The sequence below is a fragment of the Trachypithecus francoisi genome, unplaced genomic scaffold, assembly GCF_009764315.1.
Source record: "Trachypithecus francoisi isolate TF-2019V2 unplaced genomic scaffold, Tfra_2.0 Lachesis_group9, whole genome shotgun sequence".
Lineage (NCBI taxonomy): Eukaryota > Metazoa > Chordata > Mammalia > Primates > Cercopithecidae > Trachypithecus > Trachypithecus francoisi.
The window spans coordinates 40,339,037-40,358,230 of NW_022681474.1; the positions used below are offsets into that span (position 1 = coordinate 40,339,037).

At 44.6% G+C, this 19,194-nt stretch overlaps 1 protein-coding gene across 5 annotated transcripts in view; it reads left to right on the forward strand.

Moving 5' to 3' along the window:
• Positions 1-19,194, forward strand: part of LRMDA (leucine rich melanocyte differentiation associated) — a 1,134,568-nt gene that overhangs the window by 622,527 nt on the left and 492,847 nt on the right. For 4 of the 5 annotated variants that reach the window (XM_033209743.1, XM_033209745.1, XM_033209742.1 and 1 more), the window contains exons 4-5: positions 2,713-2,852; positions 14,139-14,256. In XM_033209743.1, coding sequence (XP_033065634.1) covers positions 2,713-2,852; positions 14,139-14,256 — 258 coding nt within the window. The remainder of the gene's footprint in view (positions 1-2,712; positions 2,853-14,138; positions 14,257-19,194) is intronic. The other variant, XM_033209746.1, reaches the window with a different exon arrangement.

Below are 19,194 nucleotides of genomic sequence, written 5' to 3' on the forward strand. Positions count from 1 at the left end.
ATACTAGCAATGAGACTTTTGTCTTTGTTTTTTTTTTTTTTTTTTTTTGTTGTAGTAATGACTGTGAAGTGTTCAAAGATAGAACCTGTTGGAAAAGCTGAGCTTACCCTGGAATTGTTCACTGTCATTTTAATTGGCTCCATTTAAATGATTTTCCTGAAGAGTATGATGATTGAACTTTAGTGAGTGTATTTTGTCTCCAGGGATTTTGATTCCTGGCCACCCACCTCTGTACTCCCAACCTCATCCCCCTAGTGGGATCTTCTCTACAGTCTCTATATGAACTCCCATTCTCACCTCCTCATTCTAGTGTTCCTGTGTGGCCATCTCTGGATGTTATTTGTAAAAGATTTGAGAGATTGAAAACAAACTTCCATGTCCATTTCTCTGTCTTTGTTTAAGAAGCAGGGAGGATGTTGGTGAATTGAAGCCAACAGCAAATGAGTGTGCTCATAACTTTCTTTTGCTAGTTTCTCCTCTGTTGTTAGTTCTCCCTCTTGCTACTTTCCCCTCTCCTGCTAGTTTTTTCCCTCTTGCTAATTTCCCCGTCTCTTGCTAGTTTACCTTCTCTTGCTAGTTTACCTTCTCTTGCTAGTTTTTCCCCTCTCTTGCTAATATCCCCTCTCTTGCTACTTTACCCTCTCTTGCTCATTTCCTCCTGTGGTTAGTTTCCGTCTCTTGCTAGTTTCCTTCTCTCTTGTTAATTTCCCCTCTTTTGCTTGTGCTCTGCTTCTCGTTGTCTCTGGCTGCTGTCACCTAGGGTATAGCATTTGGCCTTGCATCTGATGGTGGCAGAGCATGTGTACAAAGAATGCTTGAAGGAACTTAGTTTGGAGAGTAAAAGATTTAAGGAAGACACGTGAGCTTCAGATGTCTGAAGGTTCATCATTTGGAAGAGAAGAAGTCTTATTCTTTGTGACCCCAAGCAGTTAAATTGGGTCAGTGAGTAGAGGTTAGAGAAAGATTCGATTCCGCGGGAAAGAAAAACTGTTATGGTTGTCAGAAATGGGATTTGCTATGTTGTGGTGACCGCTTGGCAAATATTTTAGGGACCTGATTCAGACATTGGTTGGATTTGGAATTCATTCTTTTGTGGCAAGTTGAAATGAAGTATGAGGAAATCTGTGTAACAGCCCAAGGTTAGATAACATCCTCACAGAGCAAGAACATCCCTTTTCTTTGATTTTACCTTCTCCTAGGTTCAAGTGGACCCCACTTCTGGGAACTGTACTCTGAGTCTTTGACTCTTGCATGTGGCATTTCTTCTACCCTTGTATGTTTTATTCCTGTAGCTCTGCTGCCATTCCCTGGCTGGGACCCCCTTTTATCTGCCGACTTGGTTAACTCCTCTCTCATGTGTCTCTCCAAGTCACGGCCTAACCAGGCATGCCTATCTAATCATCACCTTACCTAGGCTCAGCTTGTCTGTATGTGGCTTAAGCCAGGAGTTAGTTTGGGGACTAAGTTGTCATAAACCCTTTCCAGTACCTGTGGTTCTGTGAATCGATGGCTCTTGCCTTATTTGGTTTGGCTGTGCTTGGACAGTGGGTCCCACTGGAGGATGGCTCCTGGAATAATCTCCCCCATAATGCCTCCCTCTGACTTTTCTCTTTCATTCTCTAATTCCCTCACTAACAGAGAAACAATATATTTTAATGAGGCCTTCTGAAATAATTTCTGGTTTTCTTTTCTGGGTGTTTTTTTTTGTTTTGTTTTGTTTTTTTTTTTTTTTTTTTTTTTTTTTGAGACGGGGTCTCGCTCTGTCGCCCAGGCTGGAGTGGAGTGGCGCGATCTCGGCTCACTGCAAGCTCCACCTCCTGGGTTTACGCCATTCTCCTGCCTCAGCCTCCGAGTAGCTGGGACTACAGGCGCCCGCCATCTCGCCCGGCTAGTTTTTTGTATTTTTTAGTAGAGACGGGGTTTCACGTGTAGACCAGGATGGTCTCGATCTCCTGACCTCGTGATCCACCCGTCTCGGCCTCCAAAGTGCTGGGATTACAGGCTTGAGCCACCGCGCCCGGCCTTGTTTTGTTTTTGTTTGTTTGTTTTGTTTTGTTTTTTTGAGGCGGAGTATCACTCTGTTATCTGGGGGCATGATCTCTACTCACTGCAACTTCCGCCTCCCAGGTTCAAGCGCTTCTCGTGCCTCAGCCTCCTGAGTAGTTGGGATTACAGGCACCCACCATCATGCCCAGCTAATTTTTGTATTTTTAGCAGAGACGGGTTTTAGCATGTTGGCCAGGCTGGTCTCGAACTCCTGACCTCAAATGATCTGCCTACAAGGGCCTCCCAACGTACTGGAATTGTAGGTGTGGGCCACCATACCCAACTCTTGTTTTCATTACTAGAAAAGAATTAAGTTTTATGGTTTTGCATATTTCAAAACTATTTTACTCTATGGAATCTTCCCTTTTAGTGTGTTTTAGAAACAGAACTATAGAGGAAAGAAAAATATGATGAGACAATCAAGTTTATTCATTCATCCTCAAATGATCTAGACTTAGTCTTATTTGTCTAGCGAAAAGTTGGGCTGTGTTCCCAACAGGGGGAGTGAAAAAGTAGCAATACCATATACCCACAGCCGAAGTGATTTCAGCCCCCACCCTGAGGCCTCACAGGAGCAGACTGGACTCGTCAGCGCCTGTCAGTCATGGCCTATGCTCCTTGCTAAGCGTTTTGTCTTCCTGGAGCAAGATCCTTAACCTTTGTCACATCACTGATTTGGAGTACCTGCTGGATCACTTGGCAGAAGTGACACCAGCTCTGGAGTACCTCAGTCTGCTGGGCAACGTGGCCTGTCCCAACGAGCTGGTCAGCTTGGAAAAGGATGAGGAAGACTACAAGAGATACAGGTGAGTGTCCAGGGATTGGAGCATGGTGGGAAAAGGGAAAAAGGGAAGCTTTAGGGGATGATATTATACTCTGGGGTACATAGTAGATGTTTGGTAAACGTCAGTGGGCTTCCCATAACAATGTTAAACTTTTACCTTTTGGTAACCTACAGCCATTGTCTCTCCTGGTTGAGGTCACAAAAGCTAAGAAAGATGAAAAGTTACTGCCTTGTCTACTTTTTTGTGAAATGCCAGATATTAAGTATTTTGGGTTTTGCAAGTTATATGGACTTGTCACAACTACTCAGCTCTGCTTTCATAATGCAGAAGTAATCATACGTAATTTTTGAAAGAATGGGCATGACTTTGTTCCAGTAAAGCTTTATTTACAAAACAGGTAGCAGGCCAGAAATGACCCATGGGTTGTAACTTGCTGACCCCTGCTCTGTGTTGTAAGATCTTTCTGTGGTCTGTCTCAGCATCACCTTGAAGAGAGAGATGACTTCCCAGCAAAATTTAGGGAGCTCATAGACAATCTAAAGATGAAGTCCCACAGGCCCATACCTCTCCACCATAGAGCTATGCTGTGGTGCCCACCAGCCATGTGCTTTGATGGGCTCCAAGTAGAAATGCTTTTCATTCTTCTGTCTACTTCTCAACCATCTGCTTTAAAAGCCCTGATCTAAAATCATTTAGAGAGTCTTTTTGGTCTTACCCATTTTACCAAAGTCACTTAATTTTCCTTCTTCATTTAAAATTGTCTGTGTTCTCATTGTGGATTGTTGTTTCGTAAATGCTTTAATGACATTTTCATGGACCTCTCTCTCCATTATGACATAAGCTCTCATTAAACACCCCACCCGAATAACTCTTGAAAATAACTTAATAAATTTTGTATATGTATATATGCATATATATACATCTATGTCTATATGTATGTGTATATGTATGTGTACACACACATTCATGTACTTGTTCATTCATTCATTCATTCATGGGGCCAGGAAGCTACGTGTGAAGCCAACCATGTAGGCACGTTTTTGTTATTTTTTCTAGAATGAGAGAGGTAGAGAGGGATTGGTCTCAAGTACAGGGCTTATGAGGTTGCAAAAGGAAAAGAAAAGCTAAGAAAAATTTTTTTCTTTTCTTTGTGTACCATCAGCTCTCAAATAATTACTATTTGTTTTTTCTATTGTAACTGGTCGCGTTAGCAAAAGTACTAAGACCAAGGTGTATGGGGTCAGATCAGAAGATCTGATGTGGAGTCCAGCTTTGCCAGTGGGATCTTTCAAATGGGAGGACAGTCTACATCAGTATTCCATAATCAAGGATCTGCCCCTGAGTCATCCAAGGTCTTCTGATGCAGTTGGTGGCAATTACAACGCAACAGTCCATAGGTGTTTCTGATGTCCAGTTGGCTTTAGAATTCGGAGACAATCTTCTCCCAGCCAGTTACATTTCTTCCTTTACTGTCTCACAGCATTTCATAGATTCTATCTTGTGTATTTCTCTCACTTCTTCATGTATTTCCACATCTAGCGAATGACTTCCGGTGGGTAGGAGCTGAGTTGTCTTGACTCTTGAAGCCTCATCAATGCCTAAAGTAGTGCTGGATATGAAAAAAGGGCTTGGCACCCCCCCTTTTTTTTTTCTGGAGGTGGCTTGAAACCACCTTTCCTTCTCAGGAGCTAGGAACTTATAGGGAGATGCAGGGATATTTGGCCATCTCAGATGCCCACTGCCCATTTGGAATCAGAGCCATTGGGATGTTAACAAATGCAGCTAATGAGCAAAGGACTGTGATTCAGACTCAATCCAAGTGCTGGTTATGGGTCATGAATCTTTAGGGAGGGCTGCATTCTACAAGTGTGGTCTATGTCATGGGTTAGCCTGGGCACGTTCCAAGCCCATCCTCCCCACTCCAGTTCTGTTCCCTTGGAAGGAGTTGAGGGGTGGGGCTAGGGAGGTGGTTTGTGAGTACACATATGACAAAGTTGCCATGAGAGGCTATATTCTGGAGGTCATACAAAGCCAAAATCATAACTAGTCAAAATTAACTTAGAAAATTTACATCATCCACAATGATGGCAAGATGCTTGCACTCCGAGAGAAACAGGAACTAAGAACAGCACAAGGAACAGTAAATATGTTCCCATGTAGTTACACATTCACTGCACAGCAACTGGTTGAAGAGTGGAATGGTAGGCTGATTCTCTAGCACATTTAAATTTTTTATTCATTTAATATCTTTATTTTTTACTGTTGATTTGATGAGTGCTCACACTTGTATATGGAAGAGATAGGTATGTTTTGATATAGCACCATTCTATGGTCTGTAAGCAGATCCGCTTGGTCCTTCCTCGAGTTTGTGCTCCATTTGCCACTGAGAAATTTTAGGGTTTTGCGATATGACTTTTGACTCTAGAGTTCCTGTGGCATTTATGTTTATACAAAGCAATGCAGCTGCCTTTTTTTTTTCTTTTGGTAAAACATTTTTCTGGCCCTTCATCCACAAAGCATGAGGGTTGCCTGCCTTCTAGCTGTTACCCAGAGCCTAATAGTAGAGCCTCTATGCAAATTTATGTGACATTTTCACTAGAAAATTGCTTAAAAATGAATGATATTTCTACAGTTTACTGTTTTTCACTTTAAGTACATTTTCTGACAATATGTCTTCTATTAATCATTTAAGCAATACTAGGAGCCTTAAAGGACTGTATTCAGAAGCAAGAACCCATGGTTCATTTAGTGCTGTCTGAAAAAATTTCTTATTGATTGGCATCCTCTGTGGTTATGTGATGTAATATTTATAATATGTCACCCAGCCATACATCAAAACAAGTGTGTCTGTTGTTTCATTTCCATGGGAGATGTTGATTTCAAAGAGGTCAGCCCAGTTTTTAGGTCACGTTGTGGCCAACCACTGGACCAGAAATGGGAAGTGACTCGATTTGTGTAGTTATTGGAAATGGCATCACAGAGCTTGAGTTTCTGTGGAGTCTTTCCTCCCCTCCTCCTACATTCACCCCTTTCACTTCCTCACTTACCCCCTGTGCACCCAGTTGGATTTTCTTGGCACACATCCCCACCATAAAACAGGCTCATTAAACTTATATGTGAGCATGAACATACTACCAAGTTGTTGAGTAGCACCCTGGCCTCACTGGGGCAGGAGCAGAAACATGCCTGGGGTTTCTCTTCGCCATTCATCATAGTTCATGGCTGAGAAATGTCCACGGCCCTGTTATTACAGGATCTTAAACCTGTCTGTGATTTTTAGTGTGTACACACCATGCTGCTATTTTGGGATGAATGTTGAATGGAGGTGAATGTGATAATCAGCAGCCTCCAGGATTTGGGCAGGAAGAGAACAGCAGTGCAAGTCTTGGCTGGAGAGACCACCGTGCTACTAAGAAATCACTTTGGTGCCCCTTGTGGATTTCAACACTAGCCAAAATAACAAATCAATGTGGGAAAGCTGGGTGCCCAGAATGGTCTATTTCTTGTCTTCCCTTGCCATCTCTTTTTTTCTTTTTGCTACAGAAAGAACAATGGACTGAAGGTTAACAGTAGACAAGTCTGGACTTCACCTTTCAGATAAGGGAGTTGGTCTCATGGTCTTTTAGCTCTTCCTCTGTCACTGAACTCTCTGTCATTGATCCCCTCCTGCCACTCCAGTCTCTGGTTGGCCTTGCTTTCCTCCCTCCTCCCTGTAGGCCCTTCTGTATTCCTTACAACTTTCAGTTATTTAAAACGTGACACCCTTTCTTTGTTCCCCTGCACGGAGCAGCCCTGGGGCCTGCCCAGTGTCTGCAGCACTCAGCCAAAGGGAAGGAGGGAGGGACCCTCCGCCGTCTGGTCTCTCTGGGCTGCCACCATTTCCCAGATGAATAGGAGCTGTAAAACTTGTGGCTTACATAACCCAGTGAGCATTCTCCAGCTAATCTACAATCTGGGCTTTGAAGATCACAAGAAAGCAAAGGTCACGACCCAGAGATCAAAGTGACAGAAGCCCACAGAGTAATTGCCGGTTACCCTCCGTAGAGGGCCTTGGTCTGTCCTGTGGGTGTATTGTTTGCATAGAGACTTCAAACATGCTGCCAGTGAACTGTGAGGAAAATCAGCTGGCCTCTGCCAGTTGTCAGGCATTCGTGAATGCTGTAGGTGAGCTCACCTCGGCTCATTAGAGTGAGATCATTGTCATCTCTCTGAGCATCTGCAGTTATTCTACTCACAGTGTTTGTTCATTACTCTGTGGTCTTTATTGACTTTCTCACTGTCGTCATTTACTTGGAGGTGTTGGGGGGTGGTTATATAAGGAAATTGGAATAACGAGAAAGGACGACATGGATATATTTATTGTAAGTCAACTTTGAGCCACATAGAGTTCAAGCAAGGTAACATTTGAAGGACATCATTTGGCCCATCCCCTTCACAGCGTGGGTAGAGAAACTGAGGCTCAGAAAGGCAGCAGAGACAGAACCAAGATCACAGGGCAAGATACACTCAGAGTCTGGCCTCTTTCCCTATGCTATTAGTCCCCAAGCTTTTTGTTACAAAAACTTCCCCTCCTTTTATTTTTCTCCCCAACGCTTTAAAAGCTTTGATCTCTCAAATAGACTGCACTGAAGCCATTGCTAACTTTATTATTATTATGAAACAGATACATTCAGCAGTTTATCAGGGCTTCTGTTCAGCATGAGGTAACCAGTGCTATTAAACTCAGTTAATGTAATCTAGTCAACAGTGAGGAAGCATGATATTTTGTTGGCAGACTCAACTATCCCGTCAAGCTTTGTGAAAGTTTGAGAATGGCACAGATCACCCATTGCTGCCTTTGGGGGTCCCAGGTAGGGCACCAGTAGCTTGTACCATGTCTCCCTGCCTCTAAAGGGTGGAAACAAGAAGGCAGCAAGAAATAATGCAAAGAAGCATAGACTGCCATAAATGGAAGAAAATTTCCAATGACCCCATGCCCAGTTCCCTCATGGACTGGAAACTTGGTATTTCTTGAATAGCGTGTCAGAGAAAGAAACGTGGCAGCCAACCCCATTCACAGACCATGGAGGCCTATCTGAGCTTTTCTGTGGTTGTGCAGTGTTCCTGGGGAGCAGACATTGCCCTGGGGATAACGGTTACAGGCAGGGGGAAAGAATATCCTCCTCTCTCTCTGAGGTCTGGATGAAAAATGCCTGGGTGTCGGGACTAGAGCAGAGAACATTGATTTTGGAGAGAAAGGAAAAAAAAAAAAAAAGTATTTCTCCTTTTCCTTTTCTCCTCCTAGCAGTTTTAGCTCTCTCGTTAGAGGAGTCCTTTAAGCAAATGGAACATTCTGTGAAAAGAAAGAGGACCTGAAAAGCTCGATGTGCTGGTCTCTCAGTTTTAGGAAATCTGTTCCCAGACAGAGACAAATGGGTGTTTAAGCACCTTCCCAGGATCCCTGCTCTCCTCTTGATAGCCCCACCTTCTGTATCTCAGCCAAGAGCGCCTCTGACTCTACCCCCACCCCTCACCACCCGCAGCCCTGGGGGCTTTCCCCCAGCCACCTTGAGAAGGTCGGGAAAATTGGAGTTGCCCTCTGGAGCTAGGGACGTGAGACTTAGAACTTAGACTGATCTCTTTTCATTAAGCAGTGCCCTGGCTTAACAAGCAGTTTTATAAATCTGAAGCTGTCTCCGGGTGTCGCAGGATTTATAGACGGGGGTTTCTGCCATAAAGTGGTTTATGATGGCTGCCTTCTGTGTTATTAGTAGCTGTCTCTTCCTTCAACCATTGCTGTTTGATAATAGCCTTAAAACACCCAGAATTACTTACCTGCAAACCCCATTCCTGATAGCCCCTGTTGACAGTCTGAATAAGTTTAGTGCCCTTTTGTTGTACTTTACCTTCAAAACAAACTGATTGAACCATCAATAGCTCGTGGAAGCTGACAGAGGGATGTCATCTGGACTAGCCCTCGTGATTGCAGGTTATCTGGGGGAGTTAACCTTCCCGCATTGTTAACTGAAATGTTTTATGTACTATGCAACTTTAGGATACGGCTGTGATAACCCCAGTAACTAAGTAATACATCACAGTAAAGAGGTTTTGGTGCAACAAATAACCCAGGATTAAATTTACAAGGGTTGAATTGATATTGTAAAAGCCTTCATTCTGTGGCTTCGGGAATCCTCTCTTGTATTTTTATGGCAAACTTGTATTACACTCAGGATTGAAGCTGTGGTTTTGACACCCTGACATGACCTAGAACAAAGGGAAATAGATCTCCCAGGACCACGAAAGGACAGGCAGGCAGGAAGCCCACTGACTTATCACTTGGCATTAAGGTTTGGAGCCAGTTCCAAGCCATCAAGGGGCAAGAAGATCTGGCAGACATGGCCACTGGCTGGGCTCTGTGTACTGCAGGCATTGGGGCAGGGCAGGCCTTAGCAGAACTGGAAGGAGACTCTTACTGCTGCCTCACCACCCTCCTAATTTCAAAGTTATTATTCCTCTTGGTGTTATTTTCACGAGGACATTGGTTCTCAGCAGGACCAGCAGCATCAGCGTCACCTGGGGACATATTAGAAATGTAAATTTCAGGCCCAGTTCCAGAAATACTGAATCAGAAACTCTGGGGATGGGTCCCTGCCATCTGTGTGTTGGAAAGTCTCCAGGAAATACTGATGCCCACTGAAGTTTGAGAACCACTGTGCAAGAATAGAAGCTCACTGAGAGAGCACAGATCTTCCATATTGCTTATCTCCTGTTGACACCTGACTCAGGTCCTGACACACGGTAGCTGTTCCATAATTACTTGTTGAACAAGTGAATGTATGAGTAAGTAAATGAAAGAAGATACCTCTATGAAGGAACTTTGGACCCTGGGCTGAATCTCAGATGGAACTATTTGGGGCAAGTCCTCCTAGTGTCCCTCAGACCTCTCCAAGCAGCATCTACTTGGAAACTCAGGCTGGCCCTCGGGATGGTGCCAAGTCATCCCTTATTTCAGGGGGTGACTGGCAGCCTGTGTCAAGGGCTGTCTCTTTGATTGTGTAAGAAGAGTGATCTGAAAACAGCAGCTCTTTGTCATCTAAAATTTTTAACTAGCTTAAAAGCCAGCACCTCTCTCTCTCTCTCTCTCCTTTGATTTCAGGGCTGTGATCCAAAGTGAGGCAAAATGACAATGTGCGGTCTGTTGTCATCGTGGTTCCTGCCAGCCCCGTGAAGGCATCTTTCACTCCATCGTTAAACATTGGCTGATTTTCTAATACTGATGTTTTCTTCACCTGAATATTCATCTTTTCCCACCCTACACTTAGTGGGTGTCTTTACTCCCTGCGCGTCACTCCTGACATATTGTTTCTGTCTGTACATGTCTTTATTTGAACGAGTCTGTTGTCATCAAGACTTTTCTGCTACAAGCAGAAGATGGAAGTTTTCTCTAACATTGACTGAGGCCGGTGGGAGCTCTACTGGAGGATAGAAAAGATATTTGGTGGTGGCTCATGCCTATAATCCCAGCAGGTGGATCATTTGAGGTCAGGAGTTTGAGTCCAGCCTGGCCAACATGGTTTAATCCTGTCTACTAAAAATACAAAAATTAGCCAGGAGTGGTGGCACACACATGTAGTCCTAGCTACTTGGGAGGCTGAGCAGGGGAATTGCTTGAACATGGGAGGCAGAGGTTGCAGTGAGCAGAGATCATGCCGCTGCTCTCCAGCCTGGGCAACAGAGCAAGACTCCATCTCAAAAAAAAAAAAAAAAGAAAGAAAGAAAGAAAAAAGAAAGAAAAGAAAATATATTTGGACATTTTGTGGCACTTTCTTGATTTTGGGTGAGGTTAGCAGGTATTTGGAGAGGGAAGGGAGAACCCAGGGTAGGAAAGAGGACAATAGATTGAGGCCAGGGAGGAAACAGGAAGTAGCCAGAGTCAAATTTCCAGGACATCAGGCATGGGGTGGACATTTCTGAAGGAAGAAAAGAATTTCATAATATTTTTACCTGAACAATGAGTCCTGTGTAGGTTATTCCTGCAGACCTCTAAATTATTCTCTCTGGCTTTGGGTTGGTCAGCCAAGTCTTTTACCTGGATAAGCATATGCAGGCCACTTGGTGATAATGTCACTGCATCCTTGGGGTGTTGCTTCCTCAGCTGGAAACCTCTGTGGCTGGTGGTGCCTTTGCCTGAGCTTTGCTTGGGCCTGCTGGGCTTTTTCCACCTACTCAGCCTGGCGGGCTGCACTTGGCTCGTGCTACCGGTTCAGATCCCATGCCTGCCAAGAGTAAGCCAGGTGTGGAGCTGTGAGGGGTACATGAGCAAGCAAGCACAGGGTCTGGCCACTGCACACAGCCAGGCATGCTGGCAGCAGTGGGCTGGGCAGCTCCAGGCACTGGCATGGGCACCAGCTCCCTGCGAGGCTGTATCTGGACCAGGCATACCACAACCGGCTTCCACTGTAGGCACGGGGGAATGTGGTGGCACCTGGAATCTTGAAGATGACAGGAACCACAGAGCCCCAAAGAGGGTGTCACAGCCTTGGCTTAGGTAGCTCTTAGGTCTGGGCTCCCCAAAGGGCCACCACAGCTCTTCTCTTTGTCTCATCACCCACAATGTGGCCAGCACGGGGACATGTTTCAGCCCTGTTTGTGTTACAGCTCTTTCAGTCCTGCCATTTGTTGGGTCCTGAGTTCTTGTCCCAGATCCAGAAAGAATGAAGTATGCACACAGCTGGAGGGTGAGCAAGGCAAAGAGGTGCTTTATTAAGCAGCAGTACAGCTCTCAGGACAACTAAAGTGAGTAGCTCCTTTCTGCAGGCAGTTCATCTCAGTGTCTGTGCAGCCCTCAGCAGAGAGAAGACCCAAAGTGGGTAGCTCCTTTCCAGAGGCAGGTTGTTCCATCATCTGCCTGAGTCTGGCTGAGTCTGGGGTTTTTATGGGCTTCAGAGGAAAGGAAGTGCATGCTGATTGGTCCATGGGTGGCCATGGCAGGGCCCGGAAGAGGTACCTTAAGTTCTCACTCCAATTTGTGAAACTGGCAGCCCAGCCCCTATGCTTTAGGCCACCCCTGGCTTGATGGTGGGATTTCACCAGGGACACACCCCTTTCCACCTAGGAGCCTGTCTGCCTCCTGCTGCCAGCCATCAACCTGCTGACTACAGTGCCCATGGCACCTAGGCTGTTTGTGCCAAGGGATGCCTGCAGGCCCATGCTGAGTTCTCCTCAGCTGCCCCTTGGCCTCCTTGCTGTGCACATCAGCACCCAAAGTCCAGAGGGGGCCAAGGTGGCAGGGAGCTGGTGTTTCAGTACTGCTCCAAGCATGTACACACCCAGCCAGCTTGTGACAGTGCCTGGGCTTGGCCACAACTTTGCTCCGAAATTGGAGTGGGCATTGGGAGTGGGGAGAGACCAGGCAGCAGGAGCAGGAACTCCCAAGCCTGCCAGGTGAGGGGGGCTTCCCAAGCCCGGAAGAACACAGGGATGCCTGGGTCTGCAGCTGCAGCTGGGCAGCTGCAGTTGCACACGGGAGCAGGGGCTCCTGCCCCACCAACTCAGGAGGGCTTGGGTTTCCTGCCTGTTTCTGGCTCCTGCCAGCTCCGCAGAGCAAACAGCCCCTACTGCGGCTGGTGTATTTGCAGCAATTGCTCCAGATGGGCTGCTACTGCCACCAATAAAGAGACCACCTTATGAATGTGGAAGGTGGCCTTGGGATCCCAAGGCTCCAGTGACGGTGAGTCACACTGTTCCAAGTAATATCCTCATTGAGGAACAGCTAGGGGCTTGAGGTTGCTTTAAGATGTGGTTCCTTGATGCCCATTTGAGATTTCCTATTTCTCCTTTTCCATTGAGTTTTCAGTCAGTAGAACCCTTTCTCTGTGCTCCCATAACCACTCTATGCATAACCTCAGTCTTGGCACTTAGCTATGCCGATTCCTAATTTCTCCATGTGAGTGTATAATTTCTGTTACACTGAGAACACCTTTGAGAGCAGGAAGCATGTCGTAATGACGTCTGTATTCCTAAGGCCCGGCATAGTAGGTGATCAAGAAATAGCTGTGCAACTGAAATAAGCTGGTATGTTATTGACTCCATTCTAATGCCAGTTTTCAAGATGTGGTGAGAGTGAGCAAAGAAATTTGTCGCTGCCTTCAAGAAGCTTATAGTTTGGGTAAGGACATTAATGAACACCAAGAAAATAATAAGAAAACAACAAAATGTTAGACTGTAAGGTGCTGATAGCATATTCTAGGAGTCCTGAGAAGGGAGAAAGCATTGTAGGGTGGAGGTGTACAAAAAAACCTTCATAGGAGATGAGGCTTGAAAGATGAGTATATGCTGAGGAGGCTGGGTGTAGGAAGGAAATGACAGATTCCTTTGGAGATAACCCATTGCTCTTGACACTGGATACTCACCTCTTGAGTGGGGTGGAAACAATTCACTTGTTTGATTGATGGACTATGGAACCTGATGGAAAGCATCTTGGTTAGTGACTGTCCCTGATGAGGGAGAAGTATAGACCCATATCCATACCTGTTATACATTTATTTGTGCATTTATATAACCATAGCCTGGCCAAGTGGTTATTCTTGTCAACTCCATGTATACCTATTTGAGGACAGTTAATTACACTAGCAGTCATTGGCTTATTTCTGGAGTCCATATGTATGCCAAAGATTTTTTCCAGGGAGATGGAGAGCACCTAGCATTTGTTGGGCCATTAGTATCTCCTAAAAATTAACCCCCCCTATTTCTCCTTGATAATCTTCATAGGATAGAGTATGGAAATAACCACATGTATTATCGATGGATGACGCTAAAAAGTTATTAAAACCTCTCCCTGATTTCTCAAGGAAGCATTTCTCAGCTACATGTGTTCCTCACTTGTAACCCATAGTCATCCAGGTCATTACATTCTATGATACAGATGACCCATAGGAATGGCAGTGACATAAAGGGTACAATTAATGTATAGGTTTATTTTACTGAGAACTATGTAGTCAAGAAGCTGAGCCTGTTTTCCAGACTGAAAGGAAGGGAATACGTTGATAGGGTGCTACTGGCTAACCCATGTGTGTGTGTGTTTACCTTTGAGCCTAGTGTACCATTAGTGTGTGCTTCTAATGTTTAGTTGTGCATCTGTGTAAGATAGAAGCATTCTGACTTCTCCAAGGAGCAATTGTTTATTCTTTGTGAAGGAAAGGAGGAGCAGCCAAGGTCTAAGTTCCGGAAGACCGGATAGTGTGGATTCTTGAAGATCAGACAAGCTGTCCGGATCTCTGAGGCTGCCACACAAACCTTCCTGAGTTGTCTCTGACTCTTGCCTTCCAGATGCTTTGTTCTGTACAAGCTGCCCAACTTGAAATTTCTGGATGCCCAGAAAGTAACCAGACAAGAACGAGAGGAGGCATTGGTCAGAGGAGCCTTCATGAAGGTGGTGAAGCCCAAGGTGAGCTGCCTACTCGCTGTTCTTCACAAGGGATTTACATCTCATGGCAGTGCTTACACCCCAGGGCATGGAGAATGTCCTCTGAGTGTTTAGAATGCAGTTGGGATCTCACATGAAGAGTCCCTCCATAGATACATTGTTAGCCAAACTTGAAATAGGATTAGGTGTAAACTGGATCTTCCTGTTTTACCAATAAAGCAACACTATGCATAGCCCAATGGTGAAGTTCTTTAGGGGACTGCAGGTCTCCTTCTTGAAGATATTCACTAAGTGGGGCCTCTGCAGGTTTGCAGCTGAGAAAGGAGAAAGAGGAAAGCACTGGGCATGGGTGGGCTTCTGGGGTAGGTGGGATTCTTCCAGTACTTCAGAGGGGGCCTTTCTTGTTTGCTCCCAAAGGGAAGCTGGGGAAGAGTGATTTTCTTCCATCATAGGCAAGGGCTCCACAGCTCTCTGAGATATCGTTAGTGTGGAAGGCGATGTTTTCTGACAATGTGTCCCTAGGCTGGCATGTGCCCCCCACATGTATCTCTCCAGAGCTGATTAGAATGGTGTTCACTGACCTCTCCTTTACCAGCTGAGTCTGTAAGTGAATTTGGTGTCATCCTAATGGCAGCTCTGATGAGGCAGTGGAGATTTGGCTTGGGGTCTTGGATTCAGACATAAGGAGATTTTTTAACGACATGGATGTCTGTCTCTTTGGGAGGAGTTGGGAGTCCTTCAGTGAAGCCAGAGGCTGGGAAATGGACTCAATGACCCCTGATGACCTCCTTGGAGAACCCTTTGCCTTGAGGCTCTGTGGAGCTATGTGTGACCTCCCATGAGATTGCAGCTTGTGTGTTGAAAACGCTGGCACTGATATCCTAGAAGTCTAGTTTATCCTCAGCTATTGACTTACAGCACTCTGCACATGCATTGGAAGTGATTAAAGGGGGGAAAGAAAAAACAAAAACAAAACAGAACAGTGAAACATCTTCCATCAAGTTGCTCTGCTGGCAGCAGACCTCAGGCCACTTTCTTTCCCTGAATCCATGAGATGCAACTTATTTTCCAGTATGCTGAATAAAATTGCTAGCAGTTGTGGAAATATATGATATGGAGTGTATATTACTGGCAGATAAATGTATTGTTACCTCTTTCAGCATGTGGGAAATTAATTGAGTGATTCATTTCATAGCTATTAAAGTGTTAACAGTGCTCCCTATCGAGGCACAGGTTTGATGTATTGCACACGACTGCCTTTAGTTGTTCTAGCTTTTGTAATTTTTCCAAATGAAATAATTTATTTCTTGGCCTTCTTTTTGTTTGTTTTTGGTGAAAACAGTCCAGAGATAGCCAGCATGACCAAACCAAGCAAAAGTACAACAAATGAACTCTGTAATATCCTGGGTTATTATAAATAACCTGCCCACCCTACATATCTCATCTTCTTGTATACATGTGTATACCTGTGTGCAGAGTAGATCAGTATTTCTCCTGTGCTCATTGGCTTTGATGTTGTCACACAAAATCTGAAGGGGTAATAAATGTAGTATCCTCCATATCTGGATGGGGCACTCAATGCATGGCCCCCCCACCCATTCTTCTAAGGTTCTTGGTGCACAGATCTACAAGTTTTCACTCATCCTCTAAAGTAGAAGGAAGGGGTCATTGGCTCACTTTATGGGTGAGGGAACTCAGGGCTGGAGAAGTTAACTGGGCTGCCCCAGGTCACCTGGCTAGTAATTGTGGAGCTGGAGGTTTACCTTGTGTCTGACCACTGGGTCTATACTCTTCTCTCTCTGTTTTCTCACCCCTGGAGCAGTGAGCTAAATATTTACCCTGTGGATCTCCTAAGGTCTAAATGAAGAAAACAGGTAAGAGCAGGACTGTTCTGTTGAGTAGAGGTGGGAGAATCGAAATCCTTCCTTGCTTTTGAAAGCATCTGAGACTGGCTCCTTAAAATCCAACATTAGCTATTTCTGAGTCATTAGCAACATCAGCAGAAATGCCCTTCAGAGTTCCCAATTAGTTTCTAATCAATTCTAGAATTAGTTCATGTTTGTATGATTGACTCCAATATCCTTACTAACTGTATTAAGCTTTAAAAAGCCTGTTAAGAGTATAAATTAGTTCAACCATTGTGGAAAGCAGTATGGCAATTCCTCAGAGAGCTAAAAACAGAACTACCATTTGACCTAGCAATCCCATTACTGGATATATACTCAAAGGAATATAAATCATTCTATCATAAAGACACATACATGTGGATATTCACAGCAGCACTATTCACAATAGCAAAGACATGGAATCAACCTAAATGCCCATCAGTGACAGATCAGATAAAGAAAATGTGATACATATACACTATAGAATACTATGCAGCCATAAAAAAGAACGAGATTATATCTTTTATGGGGACATAAAAATGTCCCCAAAAAGATGCTGGAGGCCATTATTCTTAGCAAACTAATGCAGGAACAGAAAAACAAATACCACATATTCTCACTTACAGGTGGGAGCTAAATGATGAGACCTCATGAACACAAAGAAGGGAACGAGAGACATGGAGGCCTATTTGAGGGTGAAGGTTGGAAGGAGGGAGAGGAGCAGAAAAGAAAAGCTATTGGGTACTAGGCTTGGTACCTGGGTATGAAATAATCTCTACAACAAACCCCCATGACACAAGTTTACCTATATAACCAACCTGCATATTTACCCTCAAAACTAAAACAAAAGTTAAAAAAGAGACCTGTTAATTATTTGAGGAGAGAGACATAGTGCTCTTACAAAGTATGGTGATTTGGTTCTTGTTCTGTAGTCACATGATTTCCAAACCAAAGAGGACTTAGAAATCACCTAGTCTGTGCTCTCATTTCATGGATGAGGGAGCTGGGAGAGGGTGCAGTTTCCTGAGGCTCCATGGAATTGGGACCAGAAACCCTGGGGGTCTGGGCTTCCAGTTAAGTGCTCAATTTATGCCATGATTCTTCAAGTGCTCAGGACGATTCTTCTGTGTTCTTGGTTTCATATCGAACTGGATGCCTACATTGAATGGCAGGCAGTTAGTTCCCTTTTTGTCTCTTATTTTCAGAGATTGGCAGTGGTACTTTTCTTGTAGAAAGAAAGAGGCCAAATGAGCTCCTGGCTGAATTAATCAATTGGCGTTAAAAAGGCTGATTCTCACCTATTCACAGTGTGTATAGACATATGTTTGTTCCCATGTAGGTGTGTATACCCGTTTCCGTCTCTGTGTATATATACATATGCATGTTCTGAGAGGTATGTGTACACGCGAGTCAGCTTCTAAGTGACGAGCGATTTCCTTTCCATGTGTTGCTGCCGCCGTGCTGAGCACATTCAGGGAAAACCTGTTTTTCTTGATGGAATCAGAATCTCAAGCTGGCTTCTGTCCTTTCCAGGGCAGCCAAGGCCTGTTGTGCTTATTCAGCAGAATGCTCTGATGGATGATCAAGGGGGCCGTGATTTGGGGAGCTATTTTCATTTTATTCCTGACATAAAGAATTTGGGAGAATGGAAAATGCCTCTCCAATCACAGCCCTTGCCTTGGAGGTAGGGAACGGGCAGTCTGGGTGCTCTCAGCTGACGCAAATGCAGAACCATGCAGGAGGTAATAAAGGCCTGATGTTGCAGAGGTCTGATTGGGTACCTGGCAGGCGCTGGCGCTTGAGTGCAAGTCCTCGCTCCCTTTCTCCCATGATGACACGTTTCTCCTCTGTGGCTGCCTTTTAGCTTTTGTTGTTTCAAAGCTGCCTTCTGTCTGAGCTCTGATTGTTGTAGAGAAAGATGCTGTCATTCATTAGGAAGTGATAGCTGATGCTACAATGGATGCTTCCAGACTTCCTCTGTGTGTGTGTGTGTTTGTGTGTGTGTTATTAGTTGATGGACCCACAACAGCTAGGCTTTGTCATTCCCCAAAATTCAAATATGTATATATATATAACTTTATCAAATATTGGCCATTGAATCATGCCATTGTTAATACAGAGAACACCGCACTGGACACAGAGAAGGTTCAGGCCCCCAGAGAAAGAGCCTTCTAGTAACCAGAATGTTAAGCCCCTCACAGCACTGGGAAACATAGATCAAAGGGGTGCAGAGGCCTGTCCAGGAAGACGCTTGGGGTGGGCATGCCAGCCCTGCACATCAGAGAGACAGCTCAAAACTCCAACAGTCAGAATTGCTTAATTATGTCCTGACTTTGTAATTATGCATCCCTGTTCTGGCAAAGAGCACAGCTGTCATTTCTTTGACATAATTATTTAAAGCTGAGCCCTCTTGTTTACAGGCTTGTATATAAAGTTGGCTACTAACTGTTTAATCTTCAGAATCTTAAAGGAGTCTGGGGAGAGCAACTCCGGGGGCAGCTGAGAACCACAGCCAACATTAGAAAGTGTTTTGACGCTTATATTTTGCTTGCATTAATGTCCATCCTCTTATAGGCCAGATGTGGTAATAACTATGTCTGTGAGTAGTGAGGTGTCCTTGAAAACATGTCACTTGTTTCTTTGTGTGTTCAGACATATGTTGTTTCCCATGCAGGTGTGTATACCCGCTTCAATCTCTGTGTGTGTATACATATGCATGTTCTGGGAGGTACGCGTACACCAGAGTCAGTTTCTAAGTGGCGAGCGATTTCCTTTCCTGATTTTTCCACCTGATTTTGCCATGATGTGTAGTCTATGTATTTGTGTACTTTGTTGTAGCTTGTATATTTGTGTGTGTGCCTACATTTGGATACTTGGGAGGGTGGGGTATTGTGTATGTGTGTGTGTGTGTGTGTGTGAGATACAGAGAAGAAAGGAGAGGGAGGGAGATGCCCTGTGTTGAAGAAAGAAACTTTGGAGTACATGCATTTCCAAAAGTCTCTCTTTTTCTTTTCTCCTAAACTGAAAATTGGAAACTATTTGGGTCTGAGAATCACCTGCTCCCACGAATACC